This window comes from Hippichthys cyanospilos, chromosome 14 (assembly GCF_059441005.1).
Source record: "Hippichthys cyanospilos isolate Australia breed blue-spotted pipefish chromosome 14, RoL_Hcya_1.0, whole genome shotgun sequence".
Taxonomy (NCBI): Eukaryota; Metazoa; Chordata; class Actinopteri; order Syngnathiformes; family Syngnathidae; genus Hippichthys; species Hippichthys cyanospilos.
In genome coordinates, this window is record NC_142382.1 from 1,610,488 (window position 1) to 1,633,066 (window position 22,579).

The 22,579-nt window shown below is 49.2% G+C and overlaps 1 protein-coding gene across 11 annotated transcripts in view; it reads right to left on the bottom strand.

The window, feature by feature from the left end:
* syne1b (spectrin repeat containing, nuclear envelope 1b) overlaps positions 1-22,579 on the bottom strand; it is a 74,899-nt gene that overhangs the window by 18,832 nt on the left and 33,488 nt on the right. For 7 of the 11 annotated variants that reach the window (XM_088434008.1, XM_088434005.1, XM_088434003.1 and 4 more), the window contains 55 exons: positions 22,363-22,516; positions 21,926-22,069; positions 21,696-21,860; positions 21,174-21,491; positions 20,961-21,116; positions 20,481-20,651; positions 20,094-20,420; positions 19,624-19,776; positions 19,382-19,549; positions 19,016-19,192; positions 18,781-18,927; positions 18,461-18,586; positions 18,162-18,338; positions 17,649-17,914; positions 15,260-17,420; positions 14,566-14,903; positions 14,024-14,168; positions 13,730-13,948; positions 13,393-13,661; positions 12,936-13,101; positions 12,624-12,779; positions 12,383-12,535; positions 12,134-12,316; positions 11,732-11,869; positions 11,466-11,651; positions 11,148-11,270; positions 10,200-10,382; positions 9,163-9,306; positions 8,935-9,096; positions 8,530-8,673; positions 7,828-7,941; positions 7,598-7,759; positions 7,290-7,514; positions 6,931-7,098; positions 6,040-6,234; positions 5,624-5,755; positions 5,276-5,533; positions 5,099-5,212; positions 4,830-4,988; positions 4,343-4,552; positions 4,136-4,237; positions 3,945-4,064; positions 3,677-3,877; positions 3,125-3,298; positions 2,922-3,053; positions 2,468-2,664; positions 2,220-2,352; positions 1,957-2,139; positions 1,618-1,767; positions 1,290-1,466; positions 1,058-1,213; positions 825-980; positions 581-751; positions 375-508; positions 39-243 (listed from right to left, as the gene is read on the bottom strand). In XM_088434008.1, the coding sequence (XP_088290134.1) occupies positions 39-243; positions 375-508; positions 581-751; positions 825-980; positions 1,058-1,213; positions 1,290-1,466; positions 1,618-1,767; positions 1,957-2,139; positions 2,220-2,352; positions 2,468-2,664; positions 2,922-3,053; positions 3,125-3,298; positions 3,677-3,877; positions 3,945-4,064; positions 4,136-4,237; positions 4,343-4,552; positions 4,830-4,988; positions 5,099-5,212; positions 5,276-5,533; positions 5,624-5,755; positions 6,040-6,234; positions 6,931-7,098; positions 7,290-7,514; positions 7,598-7,759; positions 7,828-7,941; positions 8,530-8,673; positions 8,935-9,096; positions 9,163-9,306; positions 10,200-10,382; positions 11,148-11,270; positions 11,466-11,651; positions 11,732-11,869; positions 12,134-12,316; positions 12,383-12,535; positions 12,624-12,779; positions 12,936-13,101; positions 13,393-13,661; positions 13,730-13,948; positions 14,024-14,168; positions 14,566-14,903; positions 15,260-17,420; positions 17,649-17,914; positions 18,162-18,338; positions 18,461-18,586; positions 18,781-18,927; positions 19,016-19,192; positions 19,382-19,549; positions 19,624-19,776; positions 20,094-20,420; positions 20,481-20,651; positions 20,961-21,116; positions 21,174-21,491; positions 21,696-21,860; positions 21,926-22,069; positions 22,363-22,516 (11,647 nt within the window). The remainder of the gene's footprint in view (positions 1-38; positions 244-374; positions 509-580; positions 752-824; positions 981-1,057; positions 1,214-1,289; positions 1,467-1,617; positions 1,768-1,956; positions 2,140-2,219; positions 2,353-2,467; positions 2,665-2,921; positions 3,054-3,124; positions 3,299-3,676; positions 3,878-3,944; positions 4,065-4,135; positions 4,238-4,342; positions 4,553-4,829; positions 4,989-5,098; positions 5,213-5,275; positions 5,534-5,623; positions 5,756-6,039; positions 6,235-6,930; positions 7,099-7,289; positions 7,515-7,597; positions 7,760-7,827; positions 7,942-8,529; positions 8,674-8,934; positions 9,097-9,162; positions 9,307-10,199; positions 10,383-11,147; positions 11,271-11,465; positions 11,652-11,731; positions 11,870-12,133; positions 12,317-12,382; positions 12,536-12,623; positions 12,780-12,935; positions 13,102-13,392; positions 13,662-13,729; positions 13,949-14,023; positions 14,169-14,565; positions 14,904-15,259; positions 17,421-17,648; positions 17,915-18,161; positions 18,339-18,460; positions 18,587-18,780; positions 18,928-19,015; positions 19,193-19,381; positions 19,550-19,623; positions 19,777-20,093; positions 20,421-20,480; positions 20,652-20,960; positions 21,117-21,173; positions 21,492-21,695; positions 21,861-21,925; positions 22,070-22,362; positions 22,517-22,579) is intronic. The other 4 variants (XM_088434013.1, XM_088434009.1, XM_088434012.1 and 1 more) reach the window with 1 other exon arrangement.

Sequence of the window (22,579 nt, forward strand, 5' to 3'; positions counted from 1 at the left end):
GGCAGCAAGGTTTGACGGTAAACCCGAAGTGGACTCACGCCGCACTGTTGAATCCAGGCGGAGACGTGCTCGTCTGCGATGTCGTCGCCGCGCGCCGTTTTGAGGAGCCGCTCGGCTTTCTCCTCCTGGAGCAGGACGCTGGCTGAGCTCTGCTGGTGAAGATCCTTATAGCTTTCCCACAGTTGGTGGAGAGCTTTGCTGCACCTCAGACGCTCAGATATCTCCTCCAGGAGACCGGACCATCTGAGGAAACGTTCCAGCAAAGCGCTAATAAAACTTCAGAGATGATTTTGGCGGTCACCCAAGTCTAAATTGGGTTCTTTGTCACAAGGGTGGCAACATTTTTCAGTTCATCTCAAAATCATATATGACACCTTGTGTTGGCATCCTTGAGGGCGTGATTGAGGGAATCAGACACCGACGGGTGACACTCCTTCAGTAGCTGCTGGGTAACAGCACCGAACCTCCTCAGACTGCTCTCCTGCTTCTCCAGATCTGCTTGCAAACCCTGCACAGACGGGACACGGGTGAATGGATCCACTCGCTGGGTTCTAGGGAAAAAAAAAAGGGTGCGTCATACCTGCAGACTTTGCACTTGCTGTTGAACGGCCTCCAAGGAACCGGTGAGGAGGCGGAAGCGTGACACGGAATACCGTCCCTCCATCAAGTAACCATTGATCTCTTCGGATGCGCGTTTGTAAAGACTCCACTGATCCAACACTGAAGTCAGGCTGATCTTGAGCTGAGCGATCTGAACACATTAGTCCTTTTCAGTATGATTTCCAAGATCAAAAACCAAGACGAGGCTAACGGAGGAAACGTACGAGGTGGTCCAGGTTGGCCCAGGTGTGGTTGACGCTTTGGAGCGTCTCCATGACGATAGCGCAGGCCTCGTCCGTTTTGTTCTGGACAAGAGCGCAGCCCTGTTCCTCGACTCGCTCCAGTTCTTTTTCTTTGTCCTTCACTAGCTCCTCCATTTCCTGAAAGATTGGCTTCGAGTTTTAACAGAGGTAGACGGTCTCAAGAACTGTTGATTAGCAAGACAGATGAGGTCTACCTGGCAGTCCTTGAGAGCATTCTGTACGGACATCAGGTCCTCAATCCTATGTTTCCTCTTCAGCCGTTCTTCTTGGGTTCCCATCCAGGACTTGAGGGCCTGAACGCTGCTCTCGTACTCCAGCCACATCTGCAGCAAGTTCTCCAGAAACTGGATCTAGAAAACAAATCATCTACTCTCTTGTATTTCTTGCCGCTAGTACAAAAACGCCTTACACGTCTCTCTCCCTCACCCGCTCGTTGATACGACCCTGTAGGATCTGCCACCGCCTGTTCATCATGCCCAGACGCTCGGCAAAGTCCGTTTTATCGCTACGTTTGCTCTCTACGTCGTGACCGCTGAGATGCAACACCGACTGGTTGACAAAGTCCACCGTCAGATGCTTGCAGCTTAAATCCACCCTGAAGCCCTGAGAAGGGGAAAAAACGTGTCATCGGTTGCAGAGAACGTTCTCAGACTTCGGAAAGTGGAGCTTCGGGACACAAAGCAGAGTAAGTTCTGTATTGTAGGACCGTGATCATGTCCGTGAGAGCAAGGTCCGCAAAATGCAGGTTCATTACCTTGTATTTCTGCAAGTAGTCCTGAATCACGTGTGAGCCGACAGCACTCTTGAGGTTTTCTTCATCTTCCTCAATGACGTTCTCCATCAACGATATCCAGTTGAAGAGCTCTGAGATGGCATGACGCGACGCCAGCTTCTCCATTTGGATCTGAGGGACAAATGGATAACCTTAGACGTTCGCAGCAGAATGCAGGTCTACCTTAGACACAATTTTTAACAGTTTTCATCAACTCATAGACAGATATGGACGTCAAAGATCCGTTTTTACTTCCGTGAATGAGATGAAGACCAAGTCGCGGTTCCCAAAATGTATTTGCAACAAGTAGTAGAGAGCTACCTGATGGAGCTTTTCCTGCACCACCGGTATGCGAGTGAACAGTTCACTCCACTGATTGTCGATGCGTGCCAGGTCTGAGCGCAGCGCCACCGTGTCCACCTTCTTTAGCCTCAGGAGTTGGTTTCCCTCAGACACCACAGAGCTCTTCAGGCCGGACTTGCTCTCCGCTTCCTTGGAAAACTCCTGCAATCAAGCGGGATCAAATGATAAGAAGATGCGAAGACTACGGCATGATGCGGTGAAGTCAAGATCTGCTGTCTCACCAGAAAAGCAGAGAGGTGGTCTCTGACTGTTTCCAAGTCCTGCGGGACCAAGACCGCTTGCGTGTTCCAGAATTCCAGACGCTCCAGAGCAGATTGCAACCATTCGCTGAGTTCCCCGCACTGTCTCTGATAGCTGTGGGGGAATAAAGATGATACTCCACTCGAGGAGTCTGTCTGGCTGTTCTGATCTCATGGTTCTCCTGAGATCTAACTCATCACCGAGTAGAATGTCGGCTGAGGTTCCTGACCTGGTCCAGTGTTTGAGGATGGCCTCCAGACGCTGCAGTTCTTTGTTGACCTTGCTGGTGTTGTCCAACCAGTGCTCGCCCAGAAGCGCCAACTGATTCTCCAGAGCGGGACAGCAGACGGAGAGCAGGAGACGTTTGCCTTCTCCAAGTACTTGCTGCAGTTTGTGTTGGTGTTCTGTGAGCTTCCCCTTCAGACCCTTGGGACATGGTGGACAAGAAACTGATTGCATTTATGCAAAAGTGGAATAAAACCTCGCACTTTGTACTTAGGTTAAAACAGCCGCCAGGTGTAAAAACTCATTAACATGAATCTCATTCCCTTCCAATGATGGCAACAGACGTCGAAGATCCATTTTTATTGGGCGGGTTGACGGTGAATACGTATAATCCGTCACTGCCTAATAAGGATAGGAGGCAGAGAGACTACGATTCTATCGTTCTATCAACGTTGTACCTGATACGCTGAAATCCGCTCCATCAGTTTTTCTTCCGTCTCTTCCCCTAATCCCGCAGCAGGGATACTTTCCTCAACAGCCTCCAACTGGTCACAAAGGCTTTGATAATCCAGCACCAAGCGACGCCAAGTCTGACAAAGACAATAAAAAAAAAATGTCCAATCCAGACAGCAGGATGTAGTGGATGGAGGTGGGCTTTTACCTCCAGAAGGCCCTCCAGCTCCACACCTTTACTGTGTGCCTGCTGGAGGACGCTCTGAGACTGGTTAAGCGTCTCTTCCAGCAGGCGCCTCTCTTTAGGAAGTATCAGGCCGCTAATTTTCCCAAAGTAGGTCTCTGTTAAAATCATATGTGACTCCAGACCCTGGAAAAACTCCTACGAAACACACAGATTTGGAGCAAAACGTCCCTTAGATTCTTCACAATCTTGATTAAACACAACAATAGAATCAGATGAGAGTTTGAAATCATTTTCGGCATTTTATTAGGAAGGTGCTAGAACCTGAAGAGGACCCTCCACATTCCAGAAATCATTCATTTGTGTACTAGTGTTGGGGGTAAAAGTCGATCAAGTTGGGTAAGTCGACTTTAAAAAAAAGGTCCACAACGAAGCTCCACCGGAACTTTTACATTTATCTTTTTTTTCCAACACACAAGTCTGAACCCAGCAGTCTTAGATCTTAAAAAAAAACAAAACAGAACTTGTCCAACAAACAGGCGAATGTTCCCTTTACTTCACTGTTCTGAGGCTGACCTTGTGTTTATCCAGGTGATTCTGGACTTCCTCTGCAGATCCGGCGATGATCCTCTGATCGGCAGCCATCTTACCCTTGGCCGTGTCCAACAGGTCTGCGAGGTCCTGCAGGGCGCGCTCGTATTGCAGCTTCAGCGCCATGTTTTGATTGAGCCCGCTGCGCCGTGAGCCCACGGTCATCACCAGCTCCTCGTAAGCATCCTGACAAGAAACAAAGGGTCAGTAATAGTGCTTTGATTTAAAAGTTCCCCAACGTCGTCCATCTTACCTGAAGCTTCTGCATTTTGTCCGTTGATAACTGATCCGCTTGCAGGGCAGCTCCTCTGCTTTTCAGTTCTGTGATCTTCTGCTCAAATTCCTTCAGGGTGTCCTCTGTGCTGGCAATGACCTGAATGAAAACTATGTAAATCAGCAAAAGTGTGGAATGTGTGCATATATGGAGATGTAATTATACACTACCTGGAGCTGTTCCGAGGCTGGTCTGTCCATGGCTTCAGCAAGCACTTGCAAGACCTGGCACTTGGTCTCCATGAAAGCACTCTGGAGATGCTGCAGTTCGCTCTGCGTGTAAAACAAAGCTAATACATCTGGCACATCTAACTTAATCCTTATCAAAGTTGTGGTAGGAACAGTAGAATTTTTGCGGATACATGGATAAGTACCAACCTGGTAGGCTGCGATTTGGTGAGTCCTGGTCCTCATATGATCACAGCTTTTACCCAGAGCAGCACCCAGAACTCCTAGTCTGTCTTTCAAGCAGTCCAGATTGTCCTCCAGCAAGGCCAGTTCCTCCAGCCTCAAGCCGGACGACGTTCTTAGCACAGTCTGACTGAGCTTCACCTCCTCTGCCACACGACGAAGGTCGCTCTCCAACGTCTGAATAAAAAGCCAAAAGCAGCTCAGATCATGAATGAACGAAGGAACCCAGAGAAGAAACCCATCTATCCACTGAGCTGTCATCATCCATCCATAAGCTATCATTTACATATACTATGTTCATCTATAATCCATCTATCCATCCACCATCATCATCATCCATCCATCCATCCATCGACCGACCAACCAACTACCCAAACCAAACCAGACCAAACCAGACCAAACCAAACCAAACCAACCCTGAATCCCGTTTGCTATCCAAACATTCTCTTTTCACCTCCTGCTTTTCCAGCTGAGCCTCCAGGTTGTCAGCCAGCAGCAGCGAGTCAGACAAGACCACGTTCTCCACGCCGTCCAGCCAGGAGGAGGTGGACGACACGGCTGAGTAGAGCTGCTGCTCCATGGTGGACGCCTGTGTCTCGCCGTCCCCGCCGGCCTGGCAAAGGACAGTAGGAATGCAGGTTAAACCTTGAATGATGTCTTGGTACTTGAGGGGAGAGCAAGTCACATTTGTCCAAGTACGTCTTAACACGCTAACGTGCCAACCTGGGATTTTTCCATTGTTAGCCTGGAAGCATCATAAAGGCTCTTCAGAGACGACACATCAGCTTGGAGTTCTCCTTTTAAAAGCGTTGCTGCACACGGAGCACTGGCATAAACCTGCACAAACAGTAAACTTTTAAAAAGAAGTCTTTTGTCTTCCTGCACTATTTGACTTTGTACCGTTTTCTTGTGGTCCTGTTCCAGGTTCTTTTGCATCAGCTGCATTTTGGTTTTAAGCTCCAGCCGCAGGCTCTCCCACCTTTGCCTCATCTGCTCGCGCGCGGCGTCCGCCTCCCTCGCGGCTAGGGCGGTACTTGAAAACGGCTCCGAGGCGTACGTGGTGCTGCCAGGTGACGCCTGTTGGATGAGGATCTCCTCTCCTCTGCTGGCTACCGACTGGAGCAGCTTTTTCTGTTCTGCCAGCTGTTCCTCCAATTCCTTCATAGCAAGAACCACGTGACGGCATTTTTTGATCATCTATGTGCACAGTGTGGTGAAAAAAAAAAAAACAAATAAAAAAAAGTGTACCCTTTGACTCTGAAGCGTGTCCTGCTGCTGCTGGGAGCGCGTGGTCCGAGCCTGGGCCACCCAGTCCTGCACGCTGGGGCTCTGAGAAAGACTGGAGTCGGACTCGCTGTCCTCCTGCTCTTGCATGGAGGCCTGCACACAATTTATTGTCTTGTCAAGGGCAGCATTGTCAACATTGACTCAGAAAAAAAGGATTGACCCAAATTTTGGGTCAAGTTGACCCAACCTAATGCGTTGTTTTGCACAAAGAACTGGACTCGTGCCTACATCCCTGTCCGGCATCCTTGCGAGTACAAATTAATTGTCTTCCTTCTGGTTTGTTGTTTATTAAATGTCCTGGGTTGACTGAACTTAATAAGGTGCCCTGTGTATTGAATATAATATGCAAGTCGGAATGTTTGTAAGGGCAATCTCACCCGCATGTTGGCGTGCTTGTCCTGCAGCATCTTCTGCAGCTCCAGCAGGCCTCCCTTGAGCGTGCGCAGCCTCCTGGCCAGTCGCTCGGCCTCGGCGCGGGTTTCGGCGGCGCGTCCGCGCACCAGCATGTTGTCACTGTGCACCGACAACTCCGAGAGGGCCTGCACCTTCTCCTCGATATCCAGAAGCATGTTCTGCAGCAGCAGGAAGAGAGAGGCCAGCTCAAACATGCTAGACCGTTCAGAAGGACCCGAGGGGCTTCTGCTAGACCCGCGCCATTCCCCTGCCGGGGGACGGTGAGGGGGTTCCCCCCGCCCTTTGACCCGGGCTCCCCTGCCGCATCGCTGCCGATCCCGCAAGTCGCGTCGAATAAAAAAACAAGTGAAATGGAAAGAATGCGTTTGTTAGTCCTCCCAACTGGCCATGAAATCCCGCAGGCGTTGACACCAATCCAGGCAGCGGGATCTATTCGTGGTCAGACGACGACTCGCCAGAGACGCTGACATAATCTTCTTAAGAGCAGCGCTCGTGCAGCTAAGAAGCAAGCCCAGTCAACGGCCAGCACTTGCTTACCTGCTCAGTGGGAGGAGCACCATTAAAAAAAAAAAAAAAAAAAAAAAAAATATATATATATATATATATATATATATATATATATATATATATATATATATATATATATATATATATATATATATATATATATGTAATATAAGTAAAAAACTTTCAGCAAAAACATAAGTATTATCTTTCCAATTTGATCCGCCTGTACTGTGGTAGATTGCGGGGAAATACATTTTCCAAAAAGCCAGACCCCGCCCCCTGTTGGTGGCAATTAATGGGTCCCGGTTATATTTGGAAATTGTTTAACCAAAGTATGCAAAAGCTACCTGACAATACAGCGGCTGCTCTTCTACGTCCGTCTCCTGGGCTTCAAGGACGGCGATGACGGAAGGGCCCGTCCGGGCCAACCACTGTTCCAGTTCATCCGTTCGGGACCGATACTGGCATAAAGCCTCTTCCTGCTGTTGACCTTCAAGCCGATCGATGACTCGTTCCTGCGGTAAAAATACACCCATACTAATATCTCTTACTCATTGTTTCTTACATGAATACTTTATTTTGATCCCTCACATAAAAACGACAAAAAAAACAATGCTGCATTATTCGTCGTAAATACATCATTTTTACAAGTCAGGTCAAAAAGGGACTGAGCAATCGATGGTTTTTCAGTTTTTCAGCGGCGTACCTCCAAGAGCTGGCGTTTGCCCGAAGCCTTCATGCGGATGGTGGCCATCCTCTGGGCCAGGACGGCCAGAGAAGACTGCATGGCCAACTGGTCGGCCATGTCCCAGTCCACAGCAGAAGCGGCGGCCGCGCTCAGGTCCTGGCTGAAGCTGGTCTGGAGTCGCTCGATGTCCTCCTGCACACTCGCAATCTCTTGGATCACGCCCTGCAAAGAAAACCCCAAAAACTGGACTAATCTCCTGCAAGAACTAGAACTCTGTCAAATCAGAACCTCACGGATCTGCCAAATGAGGGAGGTGAAGAACCAACCTGGTGTGTTGTCATGTGACTATCCGGACTGGTGTCGGGCTCCAGGGGCCGGCTCAGCTTAGCCTCCAGAACTTCCATTTTGGACGAGATGGACTGCAGCGAGGCCTGGTATTGCTGTTGCTTCTCCAGAGCTTCGTACAGACTTCTCTGCTTCTCGCTGATCTGTCCACGACACCGCGGCAGATGTGAGAGCGGCTGAAAAAGCCCTTACCTTCCGCCCGCTTACCCACCACGTTTTTTAAGGTCTCCCACGAGCGCTGCAGGTCGTCCAGGTTGGCCGCGGACTCGAACGTCGGGTCGAACAGTTCTTGGACCGCGGCTCTTTTCAGGGATCCCCTTCCAGCCTGGGAGGGTACGATTGCGTTATTACTCCCACCAAATTCCACACTGCTAATGAGAAATAATAACTTTGCGGCCTAAGATTCAAGGGAGTGGTATAGGCTCAAAATGGACACACATTTTCCGCACCATAAGGCGCACGGTATTATAAGGCGCACCTTCAATGAATGACTTATTTTAAAACTGTTTTCATATATTGGGCGCACCGCATTATAAGGCACATAGAATAGAAGCTCCAGTCGTACCTGGGCTTGGGTTATGCTGTGCTAAAGGGAATGTCAACAAAACAATCAGATACATATGTCAACCAAAAATCAAGAATAAAGATGATTTGTGGAAAGTATTATCTGAAGAATGGGAACAATACCTCTAGATTACATTCAAAGACTGCTTTGATCAATGCCAAGACGAATAGGAGTTAGTTTTATTTTTTCGTCCAGCAAAAATGAAAACTTGCGATTTATTCTCTGTATGCGGGAAATACGGTCAACCAAAAAGGCTGACTTCCTCCGCTTTTCAGTTATGGCGAATCGGGCCTTTTTTGGTAGGTCTGGTTACGATAACATGTCCTTTCACGTAGCAAAATCAGTTACCTTTGGGGTAGCACCGATGTCACTGTGGGCCAGCGGCGAGGGCGAGCGACACGTGGGAGGGGAAGACACGGAGCTGATGGTGCCCTCCTCGCCGGACTCCTCGGTGACGGGAGACAGGAGGGTGTGGCAGCGGCCCGCCGTTATCTGACCGTGTGAGAAAAATCAAGAACTCATGCAGGAACTAGGAGGATTTCCTGTATTTAGTTCTTATTTCTTACATTTGTAATTTTTCAGTTAATATTTTTGCTTTTACATAGGCAAGCTGACAAATACATTTATAAGCTGTTTACATATGTTGGACATTGAGGATAGGATGTAATTTTTCTTTTCAAATTAAGAGCAAATTCATTGGAACGTCAATCAACTGCAGCACTTAGGGGTGAGAACCACCGGTATCTCTCTCACCGTCACGGCCGTCCTGTCTTCCTCCATCTCGGGCAATCCCCCGTCCGCATCGCTGACGGTCAGCAGCAGCGTGGCGTGCTTGGCCTTCACGGCTAACATTTTACACTTGGAGTTGAGCGAAGCGATCTGCTCCTGGTAGCCTTTGATCTTTTGGGCCAGCTCCTAAGAAGGGAAGGCGAGAACGTCAAGGGGAGGTTTGGGGCCGACTCGGTCGGGCCGGGGACTCACTTCGTGGTGGAGGATCTGCGCCTGGAGCTCCTGGATGTTGCTGGTGGTGATGGGCCGGTCCTGGATGACGCGGTGGGCTTCCTCGATCAAGCCCTGCAGCTCCCTCACTTCCTGTTCGTACTGCTCGTACTGCACCACCGCCTCCTGGACGCGTTAGGACCCGGGAATGTACTTTTCTACCTTCCTTTCGTTTTCAATTCGGGGACCGGCATTTTGCCGCGTGCCGTCGACTGAAAATGAAACTTTGGGAAACGAAGTACCAAAATAATCGGTTTCTTAAGGTAGTCTAGTACATTAGGTATTTGGGTACTTAGCAATTGACTACTTTAGGTACCTGAGGTAAACCTTTACTTTAGGAAATTGATAACATTAGTATTTCATTACACCCCCATAAAAAAGAAAAAAAAAACAGCTACAGTACTTTGTTACCTTAAGTAATCAATTAATTTGGAAACGTACCGAAGCAATTGATTAAGTACTAGTAGTAGAAGTAATCAATTACTTTGGGAAATAAAGTGCCAAATCAATTGATTACTTTACTTTCCGTACTAAAGTCATTGATTGCTTTTAACCATTATCTAAAGCACAGGTGTGGAACTCCAGTCCTGGAGGGCCGGTATCCTACATGTTTTCAAACCTTTTCCCTGAAAAACACCCGATTCAAATGATTGGGATCATTTGGAAGCTCCCGCGGAGCTTGCCAATGAGCTAATTATTTGAATCGGGTGTGTTGGGGAAAGAAAACCGGAAAACATGCAGGATGCCGGCCCTCCAGGACTGGAGTTCCACACCTATGATCTAAAGGAATGCCTTATTTTAGAAAATTTAGGTAATCAATTATTTGAGGTACTTACTTTAGCTAATGAAGTACTCACGTAAGCGATCACTTGAATATTTCATTGCTTGAATCAATCCATGGGCAAACGAATTAGTTTACGTACCAAGTAATCCGCTACTTTAGTACTTCATGAACGACTGGCGTGATATGCGACCCACAGGATATGAAGGATGTTTTGTGGGGTGAGAATTTGTCCGACCTGCAGGATGTTGCACTGCTGGATGGCCACGTGCTGCAGGCGGCTGGCGTCCTGCTGCAGAGCCAGCGCCGTTTGACAAATGGACAGGTTGGGCATGGCCTCCTCGGGCACCCGCAGGGCGCTCTGGCACAGCTGCACCGCCTGCACCTGCTGCTTCAAACTCTCCATGTCCGACATCAGACGCTGACGACGGACACGGACGCGTCCGGTTAAAGGCGGAACGCGCTACAAATGGCCGTAATCTGGATACGAAGACGGCCCACTTTATCCTCAGAATTCTCACTCTGAGATCAGAATTTTCTCACTCTAAAGTCGGAATTTTGACTTCAAAGTGAGAATTCTTCATTTAGTCACAGATTACGCTAGTTTCAGTTCTCAGAATTCTTACATTGACAATTTTCACTTCGTCCTCAAAATTTTCAATTGCATGTTAGAATTTTGACTTTCAAGTGGGAATCCTGACTATTCTCAGAATTCAAACTTTACTCTGAGAATTCAAGACATTGATTTTTTTTGCTCTATATATTCACAGTGCTCAGAATTCTCACGTTAAAGGGAGATTTTTCACTTCGTTCACTTCAAAATTCTCACGCGATGTCAGAATTTTGACTTTCGAGTGGGAATTCTGACTATTCTCAGAATTGTCCATTTATTTTCAGAATTATCACTATATTCTCAGTGCTCGGAATTCTCCCATAAGAGTGAGAATTTGTACTTCATTCTCAAATTTGTCACTTGATGATTTTTGACTTTCAAGTGGGAAATCTGACTATTCCCAGAATTCTCTTCATTCTCAGAAAATTCTCAGAAAAGTTCAATTTACTCTCAAAATGTTGAATTTAAAGTACGGATTCTGACTTTACTCTCAGAACTCTCACTTAAACGTCAGAAATTTGACTTAAGTTTGAAATTGCGAATTCTAAGAATTCTTTTATTTCTGTTGGTCACCTGTCTCTGAAGCAGCTGCTCTTTGAGGCTCTGGCGGGCCAGCTCGGGCGACGTCAGCATGGATCTGATCTGCTCCAGAGCCACGTGTAAGGCCTTCACCTCGTCTTCCAGCGCCTCCATAGTCTGACCACATGGACAATTCTATTACTTTCATCGGTTTGCACACATCCTTCACTCATCCAATCCCAAAGACGGATTTTTATGCTTTTAGAGTCCAGTAATTGTTTACCTTAGGAAATTAGGAAGTTAAGTCATTGATGATGTATTTCAGGTACGGTACAATACAGGGTACTTTAGGTGCGAGGGAGAGCCGGGTACCTTCTGGGCGTCCTCCAAACTTTGCAGCCTGGTCCCGACGTTCTGCCGGAGCTCCTCGGCGTGCCGGCTGAGCTGGCACACCTGCTGGCTCATGGGTTCCGCCTGCAGAACCTCGGACAGGAGTTCCACTTTCTCCGCCATGGACTCCAGGTCGCCGTGGATCTCGCGGGACTCTCGCAGGACGGCCTGGAGGAGAGACCAGAAGGCTGCTTGGCGACAGCTAGCAGGAGACAGGAAATATGAAAGGTACGCTTTCAGCCAATCACCTGGTAGAGGCGGATCTGTTCCTGTAGGTGAAGCGACGAGTTCCAGATGACGTTGGCCCTCAACAGGCTCTTGGCCTTCTCCGACCACCTCACGATGAAGTCCAGCATCTCATGGTACTCGTCTAAATAGCAAACGGCCTGGACGGCAAATCCGAGTGGTCAGCAATTAGACCTCGCTCGTTCTGACTATTCTCAGAATTCTTACTTCAGTCATAATTCTAACTAGGAATTCTGTGAACAAATTCAGAATTGATACTTTAAAGTGAGAATTCTGCCTTTATCTGCCTGACTTGGCATACTTTAAAGTCAGAATTCTGATAATAAAGTCAGAATTCTGCCTTTAAAGTGAGAAACGTTCCAGTTTTTTTTCTTCGCTGGTCTTAAGCGGCAAAGGCGGCGAACCTTTTTGAGCCAGTTGTTGCGGGCGTCGGCGAGTCGGGTGGTGTGACGATGCATCTCCGAAAGCTTCCCGATGGAGTCGCTGAGCTGCTTGGCCAGCAGAGGGTTACGCCGGCCGAAGTCCTGCGCGGCCGAGTCCAGCTCGGTCAGAGTATCGCCGCAGCGGTCCAAGTCCTCCATTAGACACTGGGCGCACAAAGGACACGAAAATATGACACGCCCGTTCAGACTAGGAGAAATTTGGTGATCTACCTTGAGGTCTTCTTTGGCTTGGTCAACCTCAGGAGATTTGTCCTTGAACTTGGCAGATATGGCTTTGAGTTTCTCAGAGACCTCCTGGATCCTGGAACTGAATTCCTCTTTGATTTCTCGGGTTTTCTGGATGTCTCGTTCTTTGGAAAGAACCTAGTGGGCACCGAGGGTGCGTATTAAAATACGGAGCTGAGTAGGGGCGTTTCAAACACACACACACAAAAAAAAAAAATTTGCACACCTGATCCTCAATGGCCCCCAAAGCAAGCGAGACCTCGGCCAACTGCATGGAGATTTCAGAGGGCAGGATGGTGTAGAGATCCAGGTACTTGCTCTGTTGCTGCTCGGCTAATTTGTCCACGCTCTGACGGTAGGTGATCACATCTCCGTGGACCACCTGAATGAAAATATGTATATTTGCCAGAAATGTAAATTATTATCGTGATGAGAGAACTAAAAAACACTATGGTACGCCAGAATGTTCAAAAAACGGCTAGCAAGTTCCTTAGAAAAAAGGAAAAGCAAGTAGATTTTTCTTTAAATCCATTTGTACCTCCAGTTCCTGAAGCAGGGAATCAATGTCAGGTGTGGGGTTGAAAAGTAGCTCCCTGGTCTCCTGGATCCAGGCCTTGACCACGCTGAGTTCTCGCTCCACTTCTTCTCTGTCCCTCAATTCCTGAGTGGCCTGAGCTCGCTTGGTCCTGGATTGAGCCAGGAGGCTACGCGCAAAACAGCAGAAATGGGGCCGCACTCAAAAAAGGCGCGGCTTCGGTAAACAAGACCATTCACTTCCTGGTTAGAAACGTTGGTACTTAAAAAAACTCCTGTTTCATAAGAAATCAAAGCGCCAATGAACCGCACCCTCTTGTCTTCCTTTCTTGTGTGTTGTTTATTAAATGTTCTGGGAGCGTCTCTATCGTGATACGGGCACTGCTGCTACCTGGAGAAGCCCTGTCATATTCTATCATAGCGCCATTCGAGAACCAGTCCAAAGTCCACGAGGGTTGTACCTGTCCATCTGGTCCTGCGCAGCCCTGATCTCCTTCAGGCTGGGGAGCTCTTCCTGCTCGCTGGTGGGCGAGGGCACCTCCACGTCATGCAGGAGGCTGAGGGCGTACTGGCGCAGTAGGGTCAGCGACGACAGCTCCCGCTCCAGGTCTTGGCTCAGCACCTCGTGTTGCTGCACCAGAGACTGCAGCGTGGCCTTGGAGGCCTTCTCCACGGCGGTGTCCGCCACCCGACCCCGGAGCTCGTCGACGACGGCTCGCACCTTTGTCATCTTTCGCCACGAGAGGTTTCCATCAAATTCGGGACACGTTAGCAGTTGCGCCGGACCCGCTGGCTTACCTTCTCTCGGAAAGTCCTCCACTCCTGCGCCGTGTCCTCCAGAACCTGCTCCTGGCCCCGGGCCACGCTGCGGAGCCGGGTCCAGCGCTGCCATACGGTGGTCATGGAGCGACTGATGGTGGCCTTGCTGGCATCGCTGCCCACTTGCTCCAGCTGAGCCGCTTGCTCCTCCAGACCGCTCAGCTTCTCTTGGAAGCCGTTGACAAGCGAGACCAGGGTCTGAAAAGAAAAACAAGACACGAGGTAGTCGCTAGTCCATCCCATTCCGCATTTCGGAAGGGTGATGTCACCTACCCGGTGACTGTGCAGCTTCTCCTCAGCCTCTTGCCCCGTTGCGGCTTTTGCGGTGGAAAACTGGGTGAGCTTCTTTTCGGCTTCGTTCATGATTTCAATGACCGTCTGCCGTGCTTCCTGGTACGACTTCCACTGAGCCACGCAGCTGAAAACAAATCAAAGTTCTCAAAATTTTGGGGTCTCGGGACTGAAGAGTTTTTCCAAGGACCCCTTCATACTTCCAATACTATCAAACATATCTACCATATGTGATACTACTGTAAATTCCGTTTGGTGACATTAAAGAGCTAGGTGATTCTAGATTTATGTGATGTATTTTAGTTATAGATTTGAATCGGCCAAAGCTAGGATAAGGAGTCTGTTACTAAGTCTGGTACTATATTGGACTTTAAAAGCAAAAAAAAATTAAGACTACAAAATATATCAGAGCAATTTATTTGCGGACCCCAAAGTTACAACTGAGAAACCACCCCAAGGGTCCGCATACCCCAGTTTGAGAACCGCTTTTCTCAATGGTGTCCTGACTCTATTGTGTGCAGTACCTGTGAAGAACATCCTGGTGACATTGGAGCTGATCTCGGACTTCCAGGCCTCTCTGCTTGGCTGATTCCACACTCACCCGCAGCTGCCCTTTGGCTACGGGGTTGACCAGATCCTCCAGCTGGGGAACCAGGGTCTCCAGCTCTTCCAGGTGGATGAGGAACTCCTGCTCAGTGGCCACGATGCCGTCCTGCTGCCTAAGACACTCCTCGTAGTTCTCCACGTCCACGCCCAAGCCGGCCTGCTGCAGGAAGGACACGGCGTCCTCCAGCCATTCGCAGGCCGCCTGCATCCGGAAGTGGTACTTCTGGCACAAGAGCAAGGCCTGCTCCAAGGTCACCTATGCACAACGGCAACACAAAACACCGCTTTTGAAACTACTAGATTTTGATTCTTTTCACAAGGCAGCTGCTTGAGGACCCCAATCCCTGGTCCTCATCTAGCTAGGGGCCCTAACAGAGCCTAGAATCGCCTCCGATGACATACATGGGGACCTCAGATCTGTTTCGAATCAGATGCTCAGTTTTTTCCATGGGAATGGTGGAAAGGGTTTTTAGCAGAGTTTACGGTTTAGTTTAGTTTTGAGGGTTGGAGTTTAGGGTTTGAAAAGGGTTGTTTCGTAAAATGACGAATCAATCAAAATAATTCAATTTATTGGCCAGCGCTCATGGGATGAATCTATAAGATGAGCTGTACCTGTTTGGAACTGAGTTGCTTCTGAACATCTGCCTGCAACTTCGCCATTTCCCCAAGACTCGCGTCCACGTGGCTGGGGGCCAGTTCGTTAGCGCTGGCGTACTTGTGCTTCTCCCTGCTACTCAGAGCCGCCACGATCCTTAGTCGGGACTGAACTTCTTCCTGCATTATCTGTTGCTTCCTGATCTCCTCCTGGACCTTCTCCACCCGCATGTCTACGGTCACGGCCGAAGCCAGCTCGTCGCGGACCTGCTGCAGCCAGGCCAGCGTCCTTTGCATCTCTGTCTCGAAGTCTTTGCTCTGAACAAAGCGGTTCTCACACTCCTCGATCAGGTCGCCCACGGCCGCCTGTAAGGATCGTAGCTCCTCCTGCCACAGGACCACTTGTTCCTTGGAGGCATCGTGAACCGTTTGGTCCAAGCGAGGAGCTCGAGTGCCCATCTGTTCCATGAGCCTGGACAGGTGCGAGTTGGCACTCTGGAGGCTACCTGCCAGAGCGTGGTAGTTCTTCAGTCTCTCCTCCGCAGACTGAGTCTCGGCATTGACCTTTACCAGCTGCTCCTTGGTGGCCTTCAGCTCAGAGTCCACTTGCATGGCCATTGCTTTCTGGTCCTCGAAGGACTCCAAGGTCTCATCCAGATGCTCCACTTTCTGTTCCACCAGCCTCTTGAGGCCGTTGTAGAGGCTGGTGAGCCGGCTCATTTCCTCTGGGCGCCACGGTTGCCCGGTGCTACGGAATCCTTCTTTCTTCTGGTTGAGTTCGCTGACGGCCAGACCCAGGTTGCTCAGATCGACCTGCATGGCTTTGTACTCGCTCTGCAGACTGAGCACCTCCTCTGTCCGCAAGCCTACCGGCTGCGTGCCCAGATGATTGAACTGCTCCTCCAGCTCCTCCAGCGCTTTCTGCGTGACGTCGATGAAGGAGGTGTACTCGTTCCTTGTGAAAATGGCCTGTTGGATTTTCTCCTGTTTCTCTTTGGCTAGGGCTAATATGTTGTTGTATTGCTGCGGGAGGGTATTGAGTTTTTCATCCAAGTAGCAGTGGTCCACTTCGTTGAGCGTGGGCAAAATCTCCTGGCCTGCTCTTTGCACAATCAGGAGAAGGTTCTCATACTCCACCGCCTGCTCGATTACGTGGTGGTATTTAAGTTGCTGAGCCTCTAGTTCGGTGTCGCCAACCATGAGGTTGATCTCCGGAAATGTGATGATGTCCGCTTGTTTTATCCACTGGCATATCTTCTCCAAATCATTCTTGAAGTACTTCCTAGAGACAAAGACCTTCTCCAGTTCCTGAAGTTTCTGGCCACACCTGTGCAGAGTTTTATCAAAGATGTTTTGCAACTCCTGGAGCTTTGTGAGGATCTCGTCCCTCTCTTCCTCGTTGGCATCCCTCATCAGGTCCCTCCCCTGAGACCACAAGGACGTCAGCTCACTCTGGTAAGCTTTCAAACTGCTTTGGATATTCCGGCAGGTTCGGACCTGCTTGGCGAGGTCCTCTGGCAACAGGGCGATGTACTCTTCGGCCTGGGCTTTCTTCTCATTCTGCTGGACCCAGGAAATCGACTGGTTGACGGCCACCAGGAAGTGAGTCCTCTCGGTGAAGGCTTTGCTTAGGTGTTTCCTGCGCTGTGCCACTTTGACGCTCAGGGACTCAACCTCGGACTGGGTGTCGGATATCAGCTGCTGCAGACGCTGACGTTCGCTGAGTCCAAGGCGGGCCAGGACCCTGTCTGAGTCTGCCACGGCCTGGGCCAGCAGGAGCTGCTTGGCCTCCAGCTCGCTGCAAATGCTCAGGTGGTCGAAAAGAAAACTCTGAGCCAACTCCGGAGGAGGGCTCATTTTCATAGCTTCGGACAAGGCGGGCCGCTGTTCCTCGGCCCAATCCCGAGCCTCCCTCAGACGAGCCTCCACCTGGCTCATTTCGTCTAGGGTCACCACAGAGTCCTGGATTTTCCTCTCAATGAGATTTTGCATCTGGGACCAGCGCTGTTCAAAGTGGCTGATCTGCTCTTTGACCAGTTCCTTGTCGTCTAGATTCAAGCAATGGATGACTTGTTGCTTCTGGTCCTTTAGTAACTCCAGCGTAGCCTTTTGCCCGTCCAGGTCTACTGCCAGTTTGCGTAACGCCTCCAAATGCTGGGAGGAACTTTCAGCGTCAGTTCTGCGACAGAAAAGAAAAAAAAAAGTATGACGGGTGCTGGGGCAGATATCGCAGGGAGGTACTGAAGTGCTAAGGAAATTAATTACTTTTGAGGTACTAAAATAATTGATTAAAAGTTATAAAAGTAATCCGTTACTTTAATTCACTGGGTCCGAGGCCTTTTTAGACCCTCCTGTAGCCAAACACTCGAGAGAGATGATTGGGTGTTGAATATCAGAAGACACACACCTGGCCAGGTTGTCCCACTCCTTGGACACCTGCTCGAAAAGTTCCTCCACTGCAGCGATGCAGTGGTGGTACTCTTGAGTCCTCTGAAGATCCTCCTGCCTTTGGAGCTGCAGCCTACTGGCCTGATGGCAAAGTTGCAGCCAGGAATGACTCAGGCGCTCCAGCTCCGCGTGTTCTGGGGAGTCCTGGCCCGGAGAGAGTCTGCTCACTTTCTCCGTCATCTTGGCCAGGATGCTTTGTTTGGACTGAAGCTGCTGGCTGCACTCCTGCAACATGAGGAAAAAAAGAAATCAATCAATAGCAAGTAGGGCCCTAGATGCGTGTATTTTTTATGCTGGTTTAAGAATCTGACTGCAGGTCTTTTTTTTTTTTCAATCACATCTTTGTCCATCCATCTCGCAAGCAAATAGAATCTAAAGTCTCTTGTCTTCCTTCCTTGTGTGTTTTGAAATGAAAGAAAGATTTCCCGTGGATCATTTGCAGTGAAAAATATCGTGTAAAGCTTTGCATTACCTTAGCTTGGGCCAACATATTTTGGGCTATTTTGGTCTCCAACTCTGCAGGTCTTCTGGACAGACTGAGGAGTTGCTGCTCCATATCTTGAAAGAGGCTGCTCAGATCTTGCTTCTGCTCCTTGATCTCCCTCCAGCCCTCGGAGAGCTCCTGAGCACTTGACATCCTTTCTTCGATCTACAAATAAAATATGCCAGGAATGAATAAACTGCAACAAAATGGCACTGAAGCGGTCCTTTTATTCCGTTATTTGAAAAACAAAAATCTGAAGTTTTGTAACGGAAGATGAGAATTCTTACCGTAATCTTGACCCTCTGGACTTCAGCCGCTATCACTCGAACGGCGTCGTCGGACAGGTCACACACGGAACACACCAGGTCAAGGTAAGTGCTGGCCTGCTCCTGGAGGGCCCTGTAGTGCTTCACCTGCAAACATCAACAAGCAAACTGTATTGCTTAGGGCTGGAGGTACAAAAGTAGACCAAGTCGGGTCAGGACTTTAAAAAGGCGGACCAAAAACGTAAAACGGAATTACTTGATGGAATAATCAGTAGTTAATCAACAATTAGTTTTACAAATATTCAACAGCGATAGTATCTACACTTGAAAAAAAAAGGCACCTGTTTGAGTGCTTCTTGCAGACCGGACGGTTCCTGGTGGTTTAGTCGAAGTTCCTCTTGTACAGCCGCCAGCCATGTCTGGCACTGCTGGAGCGTATCCTGGTGGTTCACGTGCTTCTGGAGTTCTCGGTCCAGACTTTGCTGCACCTGGGAGCAAAATATGATTTGAGAGACCTCCTTCCCTAAATTTTGATGACCACCAAAAGAGTACTGGGACAAGGATGGCATCCCTCACCCGTTGAGCCGTGCTGCAAATGGCCGAGTAGCTATCCCTGGTTCCCTGCTGGTGGGCTTGGACTTGTTGACTGATCTTAGCTTGGACTTGGTCAGTGCAGCTGGAGACCAGTTCTTCTCCTTTCTGCTTCAAGCTGTTGAGCCGTTCCTCGAAACTGGCAATGTCCTCCATAATGGCCTTGAGGAACAATTAGTGAAATCTCAGACATGCGATCGCAAAATTTCAGAACATAATAATTCATAATGTCTTTGCCAGGAATGTCAAACTCATTCTAGCTTCGAAGAAAATCTATTCCCAACTGGGCCGGACATAATAATAAACAAAAAAAAAAAAAAAGATCCTGAGATGTTAAACCCGAGTAATCACCTTATGGCGGGCCAGTTGCTGGGTGGCCATTTCCATGCTGCCAGTCTGCATGGACTCAGAAGTGACCAGCCGACTGGACATCTGCAAGAGCCATTTTTCCACCTCCTGCAGTTCACTGTTGTATTCCTCATGCTCTTTCACCCATTCCACCAGCTTCTGGACCTGCGTCTGAAATGAAGCAAGGCGAGTCACAAGCATTGTGGGTGCAACTGTGATAAGTGAGTTTATTGAGAGATAGCTACCTTAGCTAGCAAGCATAGCTCCAGGAAGTCCGCTTGAAGGGTTTTCATGTTGTCACTAATGATCGGGTCAGGAATCGTCTCCAACAGGGCTTCACCTTTTTCGATGACGCATTTCACAGCCGACTCGTGAGACTGCACCATCTGCTGGATTGTCTGCAAATAGCACAAGCGTACATTGATTGACGCCCCCCGATAAGATTTTAAGAATCAGCCCCGTCATAGCTGTGTCCAGCATAAATTAGCCACTAGCTAACAGCACTAGAGTGCTCCATATAGGCTGGCGTGATGGATATAAATGACAGTAGACTTTGATGCTAACGACTTGACGGTCGCTGTTCCTACTGATCACTTTCAGCAAACCATCCTGATTTAAACGTGCTTCTGTAAAAGCAAAATACTGGAGAGCAGCAGCCCTGAGTGATTTCTCATTTTTACGGTTTGTTAAAGTATGATTTTGCCGCTTGCTTGACCTTGTACTTTGAAAGCTGGGCCTTCTTGTGATAGAGCTCGGCTTTGGGTTCCACGCCGGTTTCCAACAGGCTCTTGGTCTCCAGCACCCACTGGGCCTGGGCCTTGTATTTGTCCACAAAGTCTTTGGAGAGCGAGACGCTCTTGTCCAGAGCGTTGTGCTGGGCGCGCAGGGCCGCCAGCAGCTCTTCCAGCTGGCCCAGTTGGCCGTCGGCGTCCTCCCTCAGCCGCTCGGCCTCGGCTTCCTCCAGGAAGACGGCGGCCCGCTCCGTCTTCTCCCTGACCGTCTTCAGGTCGGCGTGTCCCTGCTCCACGTCTGCCTGGAGCGCCTGAGCACAGACTCGGGACGGTCAAAGGAACATCGAGAACGACGAGAAAAGAGAATCTACCTCCAGCTTCTTCAGTTTTCTCTCCATGGCCGAGCGATCCACAACGTCGGCGCTTTCGGCCAGGGAGCGGAGGCGGTTCTGAGCGGTGAGGAGCCAGTCCGAGAAGGTGGCCAAGACACATTGCGCCTCCTCGATGCAGGACATTTCCTCCTGCAGCTGCTTAATGGTCTCCTGCAAGCAAACGGGATGAAATCAGGATGTTGTCAACGTTCAAACACAATGGAAAGTGAATTCAGAGATTTATTCATCTTCACAGATCATTTGAAAGTATTGAAACCAACAGAAATGTCAGGAATTCCTTGCATCGACAGCAAGTAATTGGATTTGATCTCATTCAATCCCAAAGACGTAGTCGCACGTTTTTATAAAGTCAAGATATTTAATATTGGGTCAATTAATGGAAGCAAGAGTTGAAATCCTGGCTCTCCTTTATGGTGTTTCAAATTTAGAAACCATTAAAAAAAATCATCAGGAGTTTACCAGTAGGTGCAGGAGCAAGGCGTGGTAGCGGGCTGTGATCTGGGTGGCTCTGGCACTGATCCGGCTGCTAATGTGGGTCTCATCCAGAACTTGCTGAGCCAAAAGACTGAGGCCCTCCATCTCCTCTTGATAAACCACAACTTCCTCTTGCCACGTCTGTTCAAAGAAAGAAGATGAGCGACGGCCGGCCAGGGGAAAGCGGCCAAAACGGACCTTGATCAACTGGAGCTGGGCGTCTTTGGTGGCCCGGTCCGAGCGGCGGTGTCCCCGCAGTTGCGCTTTGGTCTCCATGCCCTTCAGCCAGCTGTCCAGACGCTGGAACTTCTGCTCCATCTGGCGCAGTTTGGCCAGGGCGCTGTTGAGCTGGGCCCGGGTGTCGGCCAGCCCGGCCTGGTACAGCCTCCACTCGTGCTGCTGCGTCTCCAGGGCTCGCTCTTCCATCTGAGGCGGACCCCAGGGGGACACCAGCTCTCGGCTTAGGAGCAAGGCGTTGAGCAGAGCCTGGCCCTCCGTGCAGCGCAGCTGCAGTTCCTGTGCTCGCAGGAAAACAAACGGCGGCAAATGGCAATAAAAATATTTCAAATTAAGAGCAAAATAATTAGAACATGAAGGAGGTCATTGACATCAGCCCATTGAGTAATCAATCCCTGTATATCATCAGAGTGGAGGCACAGAAAATAGGACTTGACTTCCACTTTGAGAGCCAGTCAAAAAAGTCCCTGAAGATGTTCTGACCTGCAGTTTTTGGAGCGTCTCCTCCAGCATGTCGACATCCCCGTCCAGCTGCGTGTAGCAGCTCAGCTTCTCCTGCTCTGCTTTCAGCCAGTCGTCAAACGCTTGAAGGCCATGTTGATACTCTTGGTGAGCTTTCACCAGCTCCTCCGCTTTGCCAACGGCGGCCTGAGGTCAACGAGCACCGTTGGATACTGTCTCAAAGTGCAGTTTTTAATGGGGGGGGGAGTTACCATGGCGTTGTCTTTGATGGCGTTGTAGCGCTCTTGCAGATCCTGCAGCTCCAGCTGAGTCACGTAGTTGTCGGCTATGCCGGCGCTCTTGGCCACGATGGTGGCCAGCAGGCTGTCGTGCCCCAGAACTTCCTCGTGCAGCAGCTGCAACAATATCAAATTTCAAAACTTGGTAAAATGGTGATTCACGTATTGTTCACCTGATATATTAAATTCCCAAAAACCTATTTGTTCTTTTCAAATTAAGAGCAAATCAATTGGAAGATGAAGCACCTTGTTACTTTTATAGTGTTATAGGGATTCCTTTACAAAACGTTGCCTTTATTTTGCATACAGGTTTTTGCATTTCATTTTTTTAACTGATATTCAGTTATTCAAAAAAAAATCACAGGGGGTAGAGAGATCATTGAAAAAAATGTTTAGGAGGACGGCGTCACCTTGGCCCTGCTGAGATTGGCACTTTTATCTCGCATCTCGGGACATTGTTTGTCAGCCGGGTCCAGGTTGTCCTCCACGTGCTCCAGCCAGCTCACAAACTGCCGCACGTCCTCTTGGTAACTGGTCCACTGGGACAGAGAAGCTTCCAATTGGCTGTTGGGTCACAGGAGAAATCAGAATCACTGAAGTAGTTGAATTGATACTTCTAATTGGTTG